This window comes from Eumetopias jubatus, unplaced genomic scaffold, assembly GCF_037043125.1.
Source record: "Eumetopias jubatus isolate StellerSeaLion01/CBP00866 unplaced genomic scaffold, mEumJub1_p1.0 scaffold_9, whole genome shotgun sequence".
Taxonomy (NCBI): Eukaryota; Metazoa; Chordata; class Mammalia; order Carnivora; family Otariidae; genus Eumetopias; species Eumetopias jubatus.
Genome location: NW_028274815.1, coordinates 25,644,617 through 25,659,576, shown reverse-complemented (window position 1 = coordinate 25,659,576; position 14,960 = coordinate 25,644,617). Strand labels below are relative to the sequence as shown.

The window sequence follows — 14,960 nt, the reverse complement described above, 5'->3', positions numbered from 1 at the left end:
AATTATGATGCCATTAAAATGTCACATTTGGAGAAATCCATATAAACAAAGCATTAACAACCCCTTGAAAATTGCAGTCTTTATCACTAATGACCTACTTTCTCTACACACCGCGCCCTCCCGCCACCCCGACTCGGCTGCCGCTTTGCGCAGCCTGGCTTTCGGAGGCACACCGGAAGGTACGGTCTGCTGTCTTGGCTGCCTGGAAGGCCCTGATGTCTAATGTGTCGGGAGTAGCTCTGCGATGGGGCCAAAGATAGCCAGGCCAGGGGAGCCCAGTGCTGAGCCACTTAGCAAATGAGACCGGAGGAAGCCACACCCAGGTGGAGCGAGGGTCCCGCTGGAAGGACCCTCAGAGAGAAGCCGGCCCTTGAGAAGTTGAAGAAAGAAGATGGTGTTGAAAAATCTGAAACGTGGCTTCGTGCCTTGGCTTGGACCTCCCCTCCCCTTCGCCATCTTGGGGAGCAGAGCTGGAGCCAGACAGGTGGTGGTCACACTCACAGCATAACCCAACAGAAGAGGAAAGTGTCCTGCCCAGGGTCTGTGGGCCTGAGTCTTCTGGATCCCTGCTGCCGTGAGTCCAGGAAGAGACGTAGGTGGGCCGGGCAGAGAGGCCCGGACCAAGAGCCTTGAGGGTTTTAACTTCGTTTCCCAGAAGAGTGCTCTGGGAAATTTCAGATACTGAATTTTCTTTGTCACCAGAATCTAATTTTAATGCATGAAGAAAATGGATTACTTAGAGGAATGTTATATATGAGTGCTCTTATAAAATAAAGTGAATGAGTGCTCTTATAAAGTAAAACATAAACCAAAACAGCCCTGGCAAGTAATTAATCTCTTCCAATGTATCTGAATTGCAAATCTGGTTTCCCATAGAGTCCCGGATGTGATTAAAGCGAGAGGGTGCCTAATTCTGAAAAAGCGAAGAGGGGGCCATGGGGGATTAAAAGAAGTAGAGTTAGCGTGTGGGAGGGGTTTTAAATAGCGCTCTGGCACTTTCCACCCCCTCACAGTCCAGGGCTCACCTGCAGAAGGGATCAGGCCCCAGGCACTCTGACGAATGGACAAGAATGGTTGGTGACAAGCATGTCATCTGGGGGAGCAATTATTGGTGCTTCCTAAGCGAGGGGAATGGGGGTCTTGCTTACAAGCAAGTGCATCCTAAACCCCCTTTTTATAGTTCCTGTGACATGGTGTGGACCACGTTCCCACTGTGTCGTAAAGATGGCCAGGATTTAGGACAGGCTCGGGACGTTCTGTTTTTCAGCCCATTGCGATTCTCACTTGCTGTGTCACCTGCATCACTCAGTTTGCCCTTGGCTGAGGCAGGCCTCCCACCCTCACCCAGATTCAGCAGGCAAGCTGTCTGGGTACTCTGGGTCTGCTTTTGACATAAAAAGAGCCCCTTTCATAAAAGCCAGCCAGCGGCCCCCTGTGGGGTCCTGCCAGATAAAGTCATTTCAAAGTCATTCGCTCCAATCCCACACCTACATATTCAGCAGCTGACCTAGTTTTGAGGAAGCTAGAGGGTATCTGGATGTCACCTTATTTACAGAGCAGATAGAAGATGCACTAAGCTCTGGGCCCTTGCTGCACACAGTATCTGGGGAGATCTAGCCTGCACATATCGGAGGCGTGCAAGAGAAGGGAACAAATTCTCCTTAGCCGAGAGCTTGAGGCTTCTTGCTAATGTCACCTTTGGGGAATGAATGACAGGGCTTAGGGGATACTTGAGCCTGAAACTCCTTTTCTAGCCAGAATGCAGTTTAGCGTGCAGATTAGGAGAGGTGTTTCCAGGCTAACCTGGCAGAAAGTGTAGGACTGATAGGGTGGGATCCCTCTTCCCACCTCCCCCCTTGTCCCTCTCCAGGCAGGTGCCAGGTTAGCAGCCACTCCGCCAGTGACCCCCTGCCATCACACGTCCCACTTAAGGACCCAACAGAGCCCACCTGTCTGGGCTTCATCCCAGCATCTCCACTTACTTGGCCAAGTCCCTTTAGACTCTCAAACCTCAGTTTCCCCTTTAGTAACCTAGGGTTCGTAATAGCACCTGCTTCAGGTTTGTCCTGAGTGTGGGATGATTTTAGGACAGAGCCTGGTGCACAGCAAACATTACAGACTATTAGCTGTGGGTCTTCTGAGCTGCGTCCGGTGTGAGAATTGATCCCCTTCTCAAGTCAGCCCTTTTCCCTGGCTTCCCATAGCCGTCTCCATCTTGATTTCTCCAAGGTCACCTTTGCCTGGGCAGAACCTAGAAGGAGATTTGGGGAAGCTGCAAACATTTCTAAACACATTCCTTGGGTGTATAGCTATAGGACTGGCCATTCTAGCCCTCAGAAGCCAAGTCCCAGGAGGCCTGGAGAAGACCCTCTGGGGCTGATGTGTCCAGTGGAGGAAATGGGCCCGCAGTTGAGCAGAGAGCCCTGGTGACCAGGTTCCTTGGCCTGAGGGGAGACTTGGGGTGTCAAGCAGGCTCAGGCTTCTGACCTTACACCCGAGATTCCCCAGGTCTCTCCCCAGAATCGCCCACATCGTTCTGTGCTGGCCCCAGTTCCCACTTCCACACCTGTAGAAAGGGGGTTAACTCAGAGGTCTTGCAAAGCCCCGTTTATACCCTTCTAAGCTAAAGGGAACCCTTAGCTATTACACTTCTTAAAATAGTTTTCTGTCTTATCATTTGCATAGCCCTGAGCTCAAACCCATGTTTGAGATGGAACTTTTGGCTAGACCCACCCTGCCGAGTCCCAGGACATACCGGCGTTGGTAATGACCTAGTGCTTTCATCCCAGCGGACAGCCTGGTGATGCATACAGCCGGTTGCCTGTGGTTGCTGTCAGAGACCCCATTTCTGCCACAAGGAAGAACGAAGCTAAACATAAATTGGCTGACTATAAATGGCTTTTTCTCTCCATTAGCATTCAGTCCCCCAAAGAAATAATAGTAACTGGAGCAATGTTGACAATAATAATATGTTACATACGCATTATGTTTTGCCAAGCAGTTTTTCAGGCCGTATCTCATTTCTGCCTGTAAAGTTGCATGGGGTGAAGATTAGTCCTACCCTCAGGATGGAGGGAGAAACTGACCACAAGCAGTTGAAAGGACGTGTGGAGCAGAGCCAGGCTCTGGACCCAGCTTTTCCTGACTTGCGATCTCTTCATGACATCAAAGGAACGGCAGAGAAGGATTATAGGGTCATCCCTGGTGCAGTGCTCCCCCTTCTCTGCCCACCTCCACTTTCCCACACACAAACACTCTGGTGGCTGCAATTCTGTCCGGGGAAATCGGGTTGAAATATACAAGGGGCCCCTTAAAGGAGAAAAGAAGTCCAGAAGTGTAACCTGTGGTGCAAGCACCCTTCCCTTCTGGTCACCCTTCCCTCCTTTATCTTTCTTTACCTTTCTCCTGTTATTCCATTACTGCCCCACAATTCGGTGGCCTTCAGGCCAAATCTCACCCAAAGGGGAGATTTAAAGAGTGTTAAGTAGGTAGGTTTTGTGCGGCACGTACAAGGTATTACACTGGCATTTCTGTTCTCAGTGACCCTGAAGACTTGTTCATTTGTGACCCCGGCTTGATTACCTTGGTTCAGTAGGGCCCCTTGACAATTGCTTGGCTCCATAGCTGCTCCTTGAGGCAAAAGAGCTTTCTGAGGATGCTTGGAGATATTTCACAGCCCTGTTAGGGCAAGGGATGGGGAGAGGAGTCTGACTTTGGGGGAGAGATTGCTTCTGTCACTGAGAAATGCAAATCTTGTTTTTAGTGCTTTATTCTTTCTTTCTAGAACTTGCTTCCCATGGGGTGAAGCCCTGACCTTGAGGCCCCGTCTCAGTCCTGCGGGAGGCCACCGTGGCCATGTTGAAAGATGGCTGCAGCATCCCCCTTGCAGGCCCGCCCTCAGGCTGATGAGGTGACCATGCACCCAAGATGACTCACTATCCACGCCGGAGACAGAGTGTTACTTGTCTTGTTCTGTCCAGCTGGAGGCTTCCCTTCCCAAGCCACTTCCGGCTCTGCTCAGTCTCTCCTGGGCATGCTTCCATCTCTTGGTGCATTTTCTCTTCCAGCATCAGCCTCCTGGTTGGGGGCAAACCCATCTGTCTGTGTCACTGTGCGATCCACCACATCCTCTCTCTCCTGAGCCCTGTGGGAGTACCTGGCTCCCTCCCCTCCTGATCTCTTGCTCTCTGGATTCCAGACCTGGAAGGAGGAGGCTTCTGCTCTAGTCTTTGAACACAAAGAAGAGGATGCAGAGATGAATGCTATGGGTAGGGCCAGCTCTCACTCAGTCCTCATGCCCACCAGCAATTGGGAGGGATTCTTTAAGCAAGCTGCAAGTTATTTGAGATGCCTGTCCACGTACAGGAGCTCTGGGTTTAGTCGTTCTTTGGTGGTGGAATTTATAGGGCTTTGGGTAGGAGGAGAGCAGACATACCGGCCTTGCTCACGCACCCTGGCACCTGCGGGGGAGCCAGACCCTCTTCCCACTCACGCAGACTTAAACTTCCTGGGTACCTCCCTCTCATGCTAATTAGTAAGCAAATTAATCTCCAAAGAAGGTCCACATTGTGTGAGTTTGTTTTGTTTTGTTTTGTTTTCTCTCCCAGAAACAAACCTGGGCTGCTGTCCATTCCATTAATCATATTATATTTCACAGTTGGAGTTTTTAGGCAATTATAATAATTATCAGAACTTCTCCTCTTCCCAGAAAGCTCGAAACCTCCACCAGAGCCGTATTTGCGTGTGGTGTGCAGTTGGGATACAGGTGGGGTGTGTATGTTGGGGCAGTGGCAGGGAGGAGAGAGCTGGGTGGTGGTGGCTCTTGCTGTCAGAGCCTCAGTGACACTAACTGGAGAACCCTAGAGAGGGTTCTAGGCGTGGCATCCGGGCTGACAAAACTTCCAGGGGCACAGAGAAACCATAGCAAACAGCTCCCACCAGACCCATTTGGTAGGCGCCTGGCTCGAGGGCGGGGGCGGCGGGTGAAAGGAAAGTAGGGAAGAAATGGAAGGAGCTAGACTAGAAGAGTCAACTCAACCCTGCGGATTACATGCTACCTCATTTGGTCCGGGAAATAGCCTTTCCCCTCCATTATATGCCCATTCCACTCCTAAATTCTTTAAGGAGTGACTTTCATATAATTAATACTAACCATTAAACCACAGCATTAAAGGAGCAATTGCCTAATTCTGAGGAAAATTTAAATTTATTACCAGTACCCGAGATGAAATGAATACTGAAGAGAAGGAGAGAAAACCCCGCAGAAGATAAATAGAAAGCCAAGTGGGATATTGACTTGATCCTTCTCCAGTGCAGGGTAATTTGGCTTCTAAAGTGAGTTAGATCATAATAAATTAAATTTAGATTTCTGCACATCAGTTAAATAACTCCCAAGACAGAATTCCAGTGAGAGGAAGAGGTGATAATACATGGTGGAAATATTAAAATGAAGATCTTATCTAATAATCCGTAATTGATGTGCTGTCCCTAGATGAGGGAAAAGGATTTTCCAGCTCTTTTCTTTGCCATGAGCCCAGGTGAGCGAGGGAAGGGCTGGCTGGCCCTTCCTTCTTCGTTGGAGTTTGTCTTACACGCCGTGGGGGGGCGCGGTGAGGAGTCCATTCTCAGCGTCATTCTTTTCCCAGCCCGTTCACTCTGGGCAGGACTTACATAGAGATGGTGCTGTCCTCTTCACTGCCTGGACTGGCCCTTGGAAAAATAAGGCCCATCCCCAGCTGGGTGGACATTCGAATAATACTGGCGTGAACAGATACTTCTACTTGTTTATGACCATCCAGCAAGGGGATAAAAAGTGGTCCTGGATGAATGAAGCTCCTGGTGATGTTGAAGCAACGCGAGCTTTGAAGCCAGAAGGCCTGGGTTAGAGTCTCAGTAGTGGACTCACTATCTCTGCAGTCTTAAGCAGGCTCTTTTGCTTCCTTGACCCTCAGTTTTCTCACCTGTGAAATGGGAACAACACAACTGGCTTGCCTATCTCACAGGGATAATACAAATGCAGCATTCCAGTGAAAAAGCTTTGTAGATAAGAGTAAACTCTTCTGTTTGGCCTGTTTGATACTGACTGTCAATCATTATTATACTTTTTCATTTCTAAAAGTGATGCTCAATTCTTTTTCAGTGAACTTTTGTTCTTCGCTAATTTTTTATTCCATATTTTAACCGTTTTATCTCCAGTTATGCTTTCTTTTGTATCTGTAATTCCTGCATCTGAAGTCTTTGGAAGATCTAAATCTGTTATTTATAGTTTCCACTAACTCTCACTTAGTGAGAGATTCCTTCTCTGATCGTTTTTTAAAAAAAGATTTATTTCGCCTCTTTTCTCGGGTACCGGAAGGAGGCGGGTCTGTTTTCGTTCCCAGCACAGCCATGGCTCGTGGTCCCAAGAAGCATCTGAAGCGTGTAGCAGCTCCAAAGCACTGGATGCTGGATAAACCGACTGGTGTGTTTGCTCCTCGCCCATCTACTGGTCCCCATAAGCTGAGAGAATGTCTCCCTCTCATCACTTTCCTAAGGAACAGACTTAAGCATGCCCTAACAGGAGACGAAGTCAAGAAGATCTGTCTGCAGCGTTTTAGTAAGACTGATGGCAAGGTCCGAACTGATATAACCTACCCTGCTGCTTTTATGGATGTCATCAGCACTGACAAGACTGGGGAGAATTTCCGTCTGATCTATGACACCAAGGGTCGCGCTGCTGTTCATCGGGTAACACTTGAGGAGGCCAAGTATAAGTTGTGCAAAGTGCGAAAGATCTTTGTGGGGACAAAAGGAATCCCTCACCTGGTGACCCATGATGCTCACACCGTCCGCCATCTTGATCCCCTCATCGAGGTGAAGGACACCATTCAGACCGATTTGGAGACTGGAAAGATGACTGATTTCATCAAGTTTGATACTGGTAATCTGTGTATGGTGACTGGGGGTGCCAACCTGGGAAGAACTGGTGTGATCACCAACAGAGAGAGACATCCTGGTTCGTTTGATGTGGTTCACGTGAAAGATGCCAATGGCAACGGCTTTGCCTCCCGACTCTCCAACATTTTTGTTATTGGCAAAGGCAACAAACCGTGGATTTCTCTTCCCCGTGGAAAGGGTATCCGCCTCACCATCACTGAAGAGAGAGACAAGAGACTGGCTGCCAAACAGAGCAGCGGGTAAAATGGTCCCTAGGTGACGTGATTGGAAGACATTATATATACTTAATTAAAGGTCATACAGCACGATGAAAAAAAAAAAGGTTTATTTCACTTATTTTAGAGAGAGAGAGAGTGCAGTGGGGAGGGGCAGAGGGAGAGGGAGAGAGAAACGCAAGCAGACTCGTGCTAGGTACGGAGCCCAATGTGGGGCTCAATCTCACAACCCTGAGATCAGGACACTGAGATCAGACCTGAGCCAAAACCAAGAGTTGGACGCCCGACACACTGAGCCACCCAGGTGCCCCGACCTTTTTTTTTTTTTTCATTGTGATTTCACCTTTCAGTGAGCTTTGTGGAAATCCTGAGGATCTAAATTGGAGATGTTTTTCTCCAAATAGGATTTACATTTGCTTCTGAGAGGAGACAGATTCTGGTTTAATATTAGCAGGAAACTTCTAGAAGTTGCAGGCCTTTGAATTTTGGGGTGGGCTCCTTGGGACCTCTGTGTCCCTGGCTGGACCTAGGAGGGATGTCCATTGGACACTGGAATGTTATGCTGGAGTGTCAGACATTGAATGGGTAGTTGAATTCTGTCATCCTTAAATAATAAGTTCTATCATTGTTTATAATTCTGACCTCCTGTGTGTTAGCCTGGCATCTTCCAACTTCCTAAAGAAATCTGCCTGCAGAGTTGTACCCTTCCTGCCCTGGCTGGGGGAAGACTGGGTACCCAGGAAGGAGAGTGATGGACCGGTGGGGTGATGGTGAAGGGGACACAGAGATCCTCTGAGGAGGGAGATCGCTGTGCAGAGAGAGAAGCTGGCTGAGAAAAATGATGGGAAACACATAGATAGTCCTTGAAGGTGGCTCAAGGAAATGGCAGGGAGGCTCTGGAAAGGCAGTGTCATCTCATGGTCGGAAGCATGGGAGTGGAGCCAGGCTCCATGGGTTCAGACCCTGGCTGGAGCGCTTACTCCCTGTGTGACATTGGGCAAGTCACCTGATCTCTCTCTGCCTTGGTTTCTCCAGGTGTAAAATGGGAATGGCAAACTTGACATCTGTGATTGTGGGGATTAGATGTAAATGTTTATGACACGTGGTAGGTACTCACAAAGTGTTGTTTTATCATAGGGTAAGTTTGAGAAGTGTTATTAAGGATCAGCAGAGTTCAGGGTAGGAAAGAACTTTCTTCAAGGGATAGAGACTTTCTCATTCTAATGGGGGCGGGGGGGGAAGAAGAGACTTAAGGCAATGAGAGAAGTAGTAGCTGGGGAAAGAAGAGAGGGAGACAAACACATTAAAATCATAGAGAGCCCCATAATGAGCTCTAATAGCATTAGAGCCCAATAGTCAGCGTGAAAGAGAAATGAGAGGAACAGGCCAGGGAAGGTCGGAGGAAAGGGGACTTGTGGCATCTCCTGAAAGCACGGTGGGAGGAAAGAAATGAAGCCGCTCAGATGTGCTTCTGAGCATTCATTTTTGGCGCCCCATTATTTAAGCCGGGCTTTGGCAGATGTAATCAGATAGATTCTGTTGAAAAGATTGTCTTGGTTTTCTGTGCGTGGCGTGGTGCTTACGGTTGGAAACGCACACACTCTAGATTGAGTAAATTCTGGTCAGAGAGTCAAGTGAGACCTTGCTTGGGGGCCGTGGGTGTTGGGGGGCGCCACACAGGAGGGGGCCGAGGCCTGGGGTGGGACCTTGTGTGGGTTCCTGGGTGTGCATTCTCATTTGGGAGAGCAGTGTCATCACTTCCCGGAACGGGAAAGTCTGCGAAGCTGCACGTGCGTGTTCAGGCCCTGCCCCGGATGGTCACAGGAGCCAGGAAGCAAGGAATCCAAAGCATGGGGACCATGTGCCGCCCTCTGGGCTCTCGGAGCCTGAATATGGGGCCTCATGAATTGAAGAGCTTGGAAGCCAACTCCAGATTAGTACTGGAAATACCTGGGGGAGTCTGGGGCCCTTCAGAAATCCTGGGAGGGCCACAGCCACTTTAATCCGGGGACCGGCAGGGAAAGAGTGGCTGGTCCTTCCTGTGGGCATGGCCCCCACCTCGCTCCTTTGTCCACTCGCTCTCAGCAGAGGACATGCCCCCGATTGGTTTCCTGGTTTCCGTGGTAAGACAGAGGCGTTGCGAGGTTCTCGGAAGGATTCGCTCAGTAGCCCCTTCACTTTCTAGCCATCAAGCTTGGGCAAGCCAGCCAGCTCTCCTCTCTGCCGATTCCTCCCCGTACAGATGGGTTATGTGTGTATTCTGTGGCAATATGTGCGAGCAGCCTTGTAAAATAGAAATTGTTATTCAGATGGTAGCGTTTATATTTTAAACACAGCATCACTATTATTCAATACATCCAGATATTGTTGTAGGAAAACCAAGCTCCCAGGACAGGGGGTTGCCCCCAGCGGATCTCAGTGCAGCGAAGTGTGAACCCGCTCTGTGCACGTGACCATCGGAGGGAGCGGTCCCCTCCAAGGAGGCTTTGACTGTTCAGTTTTTCTCACCAGCCAGGCTGTTACTCAGGCTCTGGACTTTCTGGGGTTCAGAATCCCAGCTGAGTTCCCATGGCCCTGTCCTGAAGGAGGCGGATTCTGCCAGGGATGCTTTGCTGCCCGTAGGGTGGTGATTGCCAGGCTGAGCAAACAACCCGGCCTTATGCCCTCTTGGCCCTGGGCCTGGTCTGGTGTGAATAGAGAGTAAGGGATGAGGCCAAGAGGTCTTTACCTGCCCTTTCTCCAGCCTGTCTCCAGGGCCTGCCCCTCCATCTGCTTCTCCAGCTGATTCATGGAACCTCCCCATTCAGGCCTCCCTTCCCACCAGGTTCAATTCCTGCGCTCCCCTCCCAGCTGGGCTTCTTGTGGCAGCCTCTTCCCTCCACTTCATCCTGCACGTGCGGCCAGCAACCCTTCCACTTGAGCGGCTTCGTACAGACCCAGCTGTGTTCCAGAGTCGTCTTTCACTCACACACTCTTTGCAGCCCACTCTCTGGCCGCCCCGTTCCTGAGCTAGCTGCGTCCTGAACAGATTCTCCCTCCTCCGGGTCTTCCTGCTTTTTATCTGGGTTTTCACTACACACGTATACATGTATTTCCCTTCCCATTTCCTCCTAAGCAAAGCAAACTCCCTGCTCATCTTTCAAGCACAAACTGATCTGACACCTCTTCCGGGTAGCCCTTCCCGTTTCCCTCACTCCTCTGGTATAGGTGTTCTAGGTGTCTGCATGCACGTCTCTCTGCCACCTTGCAACCCCCTTGAGGGCTGGGACCTTCCATCTCTGCCTCTCTCCTCCATAGCACAGAGCACTGTGGGAGCTCACCACTGACTGAGAGAACTGCAATGAATCTATTTGGGAATGAGCCAGTGGGAGATGGCACAAGGCCCCTTGATGTCAGGGTCACCCTGTGGTGATGTTCCAAGCCTGGGTGACAGCTGTCAGGCTGTGACATTGCACAGCACAGGCTGGTGGCGGAGGCGGGGGGTTACACACCGCCCCCTGTGTAGCAGCAGTATCCCCGGACATTCATAAAATCAATTATTGGATAAAAATCGCTGATTTCCAAAGGTTCATTTTGTGCTATTAGCAAGAGAATGCTGTTTCAAAAGGAGATAACAGAGAGAGAGAGAGAGGGAGATCAATTACCAGATAAGATCGAGTGGTGCGTGAGATAAATGTGCACACTGGTGAACCACCCCTTGGAGTCCTCTGTGGGTGGAGCACCCGTCCTGCCATCTGCGGGGCCTGCCCTGGGCCTTCCTATCATGTTCCCCATGTCCAGGAGGGTATCCTGGTCAGCGGCAGGAGGGGTGGTGTCCGGGCAGCTTTTCATATTTGCACAGTGACTAGGGGTCAGTAACACATGAGTGAGCATCTCATCCTTTGGGACGTTGCTAGCCCCAGGGCCCCGGCCCTCACATTCTAGGGCAGAGCCTGGTCAATAGGTTTTTCCCAGAGATACAGAGTTCTTTTTGCTTTGATGAAGCTGAAAGTTCATCAAAGGGGAGTGGCTCTCCCCTCAGGGCGAAAGTGCCCGCATCTGCTGGGTAGGGGCCATCGAGGGAAGCATCCAGCGTGCGGAGGCTCTGAAGCCCACAGCTCCGGCCGGCTGTGCGGAGAGCCTCTGCCTGGCCGCTGAGCTGGTGTGGGCAGGGCAGAGGAGGCAGCCTGGCTCTGAGCATGAGCCATGCCCTCCCTATATAAATACCCTCGCCTTCTCTGCTGTGCGAAGGCACTGGACGGCCCAGGAGCCTGAGCTCTGCTTTGGGCTCGGCCACTGTCGCACCCGTGCAGACAAGCCCAGAACTTGGGTGAGAGCTTGTCTTCCCAGCTCAGCACAGAGAGTCTGGGGAGAAGGAAACAAGATCATGAATACAGAAGCTACCTTACACATTCGAAAGTGCTGTCTCCACGTATGGTGAGGATATTACTTGTTCCTGCATTGATGCTTCTTAAAAATAATCACAGATTTAGGGGTGCCTCCGTGGCTCAGTCGGTTAAGTGTCCGACTCTTGGTTTTGGCTCAGGTCATGATCTCAGGGATGGAGCCCCTCATCAGGCTCCACACCCAGTACAGAGTCTGCTCGAGATTCTCTCTCTCTCCCTCTCCCCCACCCCCTCCACATGCTCTTTCTCTCTCAAATAAATAAATAATCTTAAAAAAAAAATAATCACAGATTCCTGGGTTGGAGGAAGAAGGGAACACACAGGCGTCTATCCGGTGGGGAGCACACTATTACAGATGGATCGCCTACCTCCCAGCTCTTCCTATGGCAGAGGGCGCAGTGACGGTCATACAGTCGTTCTACCTGCTACGTTCCAGCTTCAGTGCTGGCCCTTTTCAGCCAGGTGTTGTCAGAGTGCCTTGGCGAGGAGGCCTGTGGGCTCAGGATCCTAGAACCCAAGTTCCAGGCCTGCCAGCTTCCTAAAGGTGGGATCCTGAGCAAGGTCCTTGGCCTGTGGAGGCTGTTTTCTTGTGTTCATCCTCAGACCATGAGCACTGCCCGCCTCCTGGGACTCCCGGGGAAGGGAGTAGAGGTTCTCCGCACAGCGCCTTGTACATAGCACTCCATAAAAGGCAGCTACCCTCATTGTGTCATTCCGTGTGTTATTGTTGCTACTGGTGGTTTTATTAACCTCTTCCCTCTGGCCCCATCCTTGGGCAAAAACTTTGCCAGGACAAACCTATTCTCTGCAGTTGGGCAGCAACAGACAGAGAAGGCTGGGGAGGGCCGGGAGCTGTTCTCCCTGACTTCCCATCTGTGCTCCGCAGACTTTGGATGCCGACTGGGAAGACCCGTGGGACCAGTTTGATGAGCGGCAGTATCTGAATGCCAAAAAGTGGCGCCTCGGTGACGATCCCTATAAGCTGTATGCTTTCAACCAGCGGGAGAGCGAGCGGATCTCCAGCAGCCGGGCGGTCCCCGACACCCGCCATCTGAGGTATGTGTGACCGCTCCCACTTGTTACTCTCTCCCGTTCCCTGTGGTCATGACAGAGCAAGGGCAGGCTTGATTCGGGCAGGGCCCAGGCCATGGATTGGGGCAGGCACGCACTGTCTGCTGCCGGCCGGATGGTAGCTGACGCTGTCTGTACCGCTCACTGCTGTGAGCCATCCCCAGGCACCTCCAGGGAGAATGTGGGAGGCCCCTCTGCCTGCACCTGGCCCCCTCACCTGGTGGTCACCCTGAAATCATGGAGCACTAAAGACCCTATAGCCTGGGCCTGGTTTCCCTGGCAGATTCCCACGGCCAGGCCTGGCGTGGCTTTCAAACGGAGGGAGGGCAGGATGGGCAGACCCCTGGGAAGTCAGGTTGGTGGGAGGGCTCATTTCCTCAGACAGCCAAGGCACGTTGCCTCATTACCAATCCTTCCTAGAGTCAGAGCAGGCCTTTGCGTCCTCGTGAGGCCTGAGTAAGCAGGTCTGTCTCAACCCCAGCTCCTCCGTGCTGGCCTCCCTGCCTACAACTGGGAGGCCCAGCTGCACCAAAGGCGCACTGGGGTGTGTTTCTGTCTGCTGCAGGAAATTCACTTGGCACCAGCTCCAAATAGCAGACTGGCATGTTTGGGGTGGAGGGGCTTGAAGGCATTGTTAAATTGAGAGGCTGGGGGACTGGTGTTAGCTTCTTAGCGTTCTATCTTTGGGTCCGTGGGTACCCGTTTGTGGACACTGGGGTTTATGAGCAGGGCGGTAAGAATTCTCATGACTTATGACGTTGGTCAACTTGGTGGTGCTTAAGTTGTCAGTCTGTAAAGGGGGGTGGACTCAGTTTCCTCACCTAGGCTGTATGTACAAACTCAGAAACCTTGACTTACATAGCACGCATCCCATGGAGGAGCTCATGTTAATCACCATCGTTTGTAAAAGGAGCCGGTTTCCCTATAGAAGTGATGCCAGGGCCATGAGCTATAAGGCATCTGTGGCTTCAGAAGAAGTCTTCAGAAGAAGACTGCAAGAGTCTGCAAACTGAACACTTCTGAGCAGCAGGAAATCCCCCACAGCCAGAGATCCGGGGCACTGGCTATACCTCGAACACTCCCTGCTGCTGGCCTGAAAGCCTCTTCAAGTCAGAGTCTTGTAATATTGCTATCAAAATTCCCCTGCACTTATCCTGGTCCTTGGCATCTGATAGAATTTTCGTTAAAAATTGGGTAATTTGGGGGCGCCTGGGTGGCTCTCTCGGTTAAGCATCGGACTTCGGCTCAGGTCATGATCTTGGGGTCCTGGGATCAAGCCCCGTGTCGGGCTCCCTGCTCAGCGGAGAATCTGCTTCTCCCTCTCCCTCTGGCCCTCTCCCCTCCCACTCGTGCTCTTTCTCTCAAATAAATAAATAAAATCTTTAAAAAGGAATTAGGTAATTTTATTTCCCTGAGCAGAGACGACAGGCGGAACAGGGAGGAAGGCTGAGAAGCGCCCCCTGGTCTCAGGTGGTGGTCCCGCCCTTGTCCTGAGTCCAGATGGTGAGACCCTCCAAAAGGACGAAGGGCCGCCTCCCGGCCAGGAAAGAGACCAGTGCATCTGGGTGTGAGTTCTGCTCCCGCCCGCAGAAGGGAGGCATGGAGTGGGGGATTCACTGAGCAGGCCACTTCGAGGGGGCACCCTGAGCAGGACGGATTTCTGCGTTCACCCTCGTCTGTGATCTGAGAGGCCGAAATGAAAGTGGTTTACGAGGGCTGGACATATGTGTGGGTTGTGGGGGCGGAACCGAGACCGTCCCCAAGGATCGGAGTTTACCAGGTCCTGTTCGGGGCCCTCTCCGAGTGTGTTGTATCTATCAGGTAAGTGTGATCTGCTGCCAGGGAGGCAAGAGGGGCAGAGAGGATTTAGATGCAATCTAAGGCCCCCTTTGGGAAGACAAAAAGGAAAAGTCCATCAGCCATATGTCTGCCTCCGGGCACTAACCTTGCCCTGTGGGAGCTGGGATTGTGTGACTTAGAGAATTTCAGATCTGTGGCTCCTGATCCGAAAGAGCAGGAAGAGGAGAGGACAGGGGATTGGGAACGAGGGCAGGCGCACGGGACCAGGCAGCCGTGGCAGGGCTGTTGAGCACCGACCGTGTGCAGAGCCCCAGGCTAGCACCAGCAGAGGCTAACAATCGGATCAGCCATGTCCAGGCTGAGTGTGGTATGGGGCTGACCCTGTGCACAGAACACTCTTGCGCTAACGAGAGTTCCAGAGACTGCCAGCGAAGCCCAGTGTGCTTCCCTCCCATGGGCCCCACTGGGGGTTGACCTTCTGTCTGCAGGATCTCCTCCTTCCAGCCCTTGCCTCTCAGGGAATCGGTGTCCATGAGGTTAAAACGAACAGCTA

At 51.5% G+C, this 14,960-nt stretch overlaps 2 protein-coding genes across 3 annotated transcripts in view; both read left to right on the top strand.

The window, feature by feature from the left end:
- The window catches only part of GALNT14 (polypeptide N-acetylgalactosaminyltransferase 14), a 208,609-nt gene that overhangs the window by 121,528 nt on the left and 72,121 nt on the right, over window positions 1–14,960 (top strand). For both annotated transcript variants that reach the window (XM_028099468.2, XM_028099469.2), the window contains exon 2: window positions 12,423–12,592. In XM_028099468.2, coding sequence (XP_027955269.1) covers window positions 12,423–12,592 — 170 coding nt within the window. The remainder of the gene's footprint in view (window positions 1–12,422; window positions 12,593–14,960) is intronic.
- On the top strand, window positions 6,379–7,251 carry LOC114205887 (small ribosomal subunit protein eS4-like). Its single transcript, XM_028099470.2, has one exon. It carries the CDS (start codon window positions 6,388–6,390, stop codon window positions 7,177–7,179), a length of 792 nt encoding a protein of 263 aa, XP_027955271.1. The 5' UTR covers window positions 6,379–6,387; the 3' UTR covers window positions 7,180–7,251.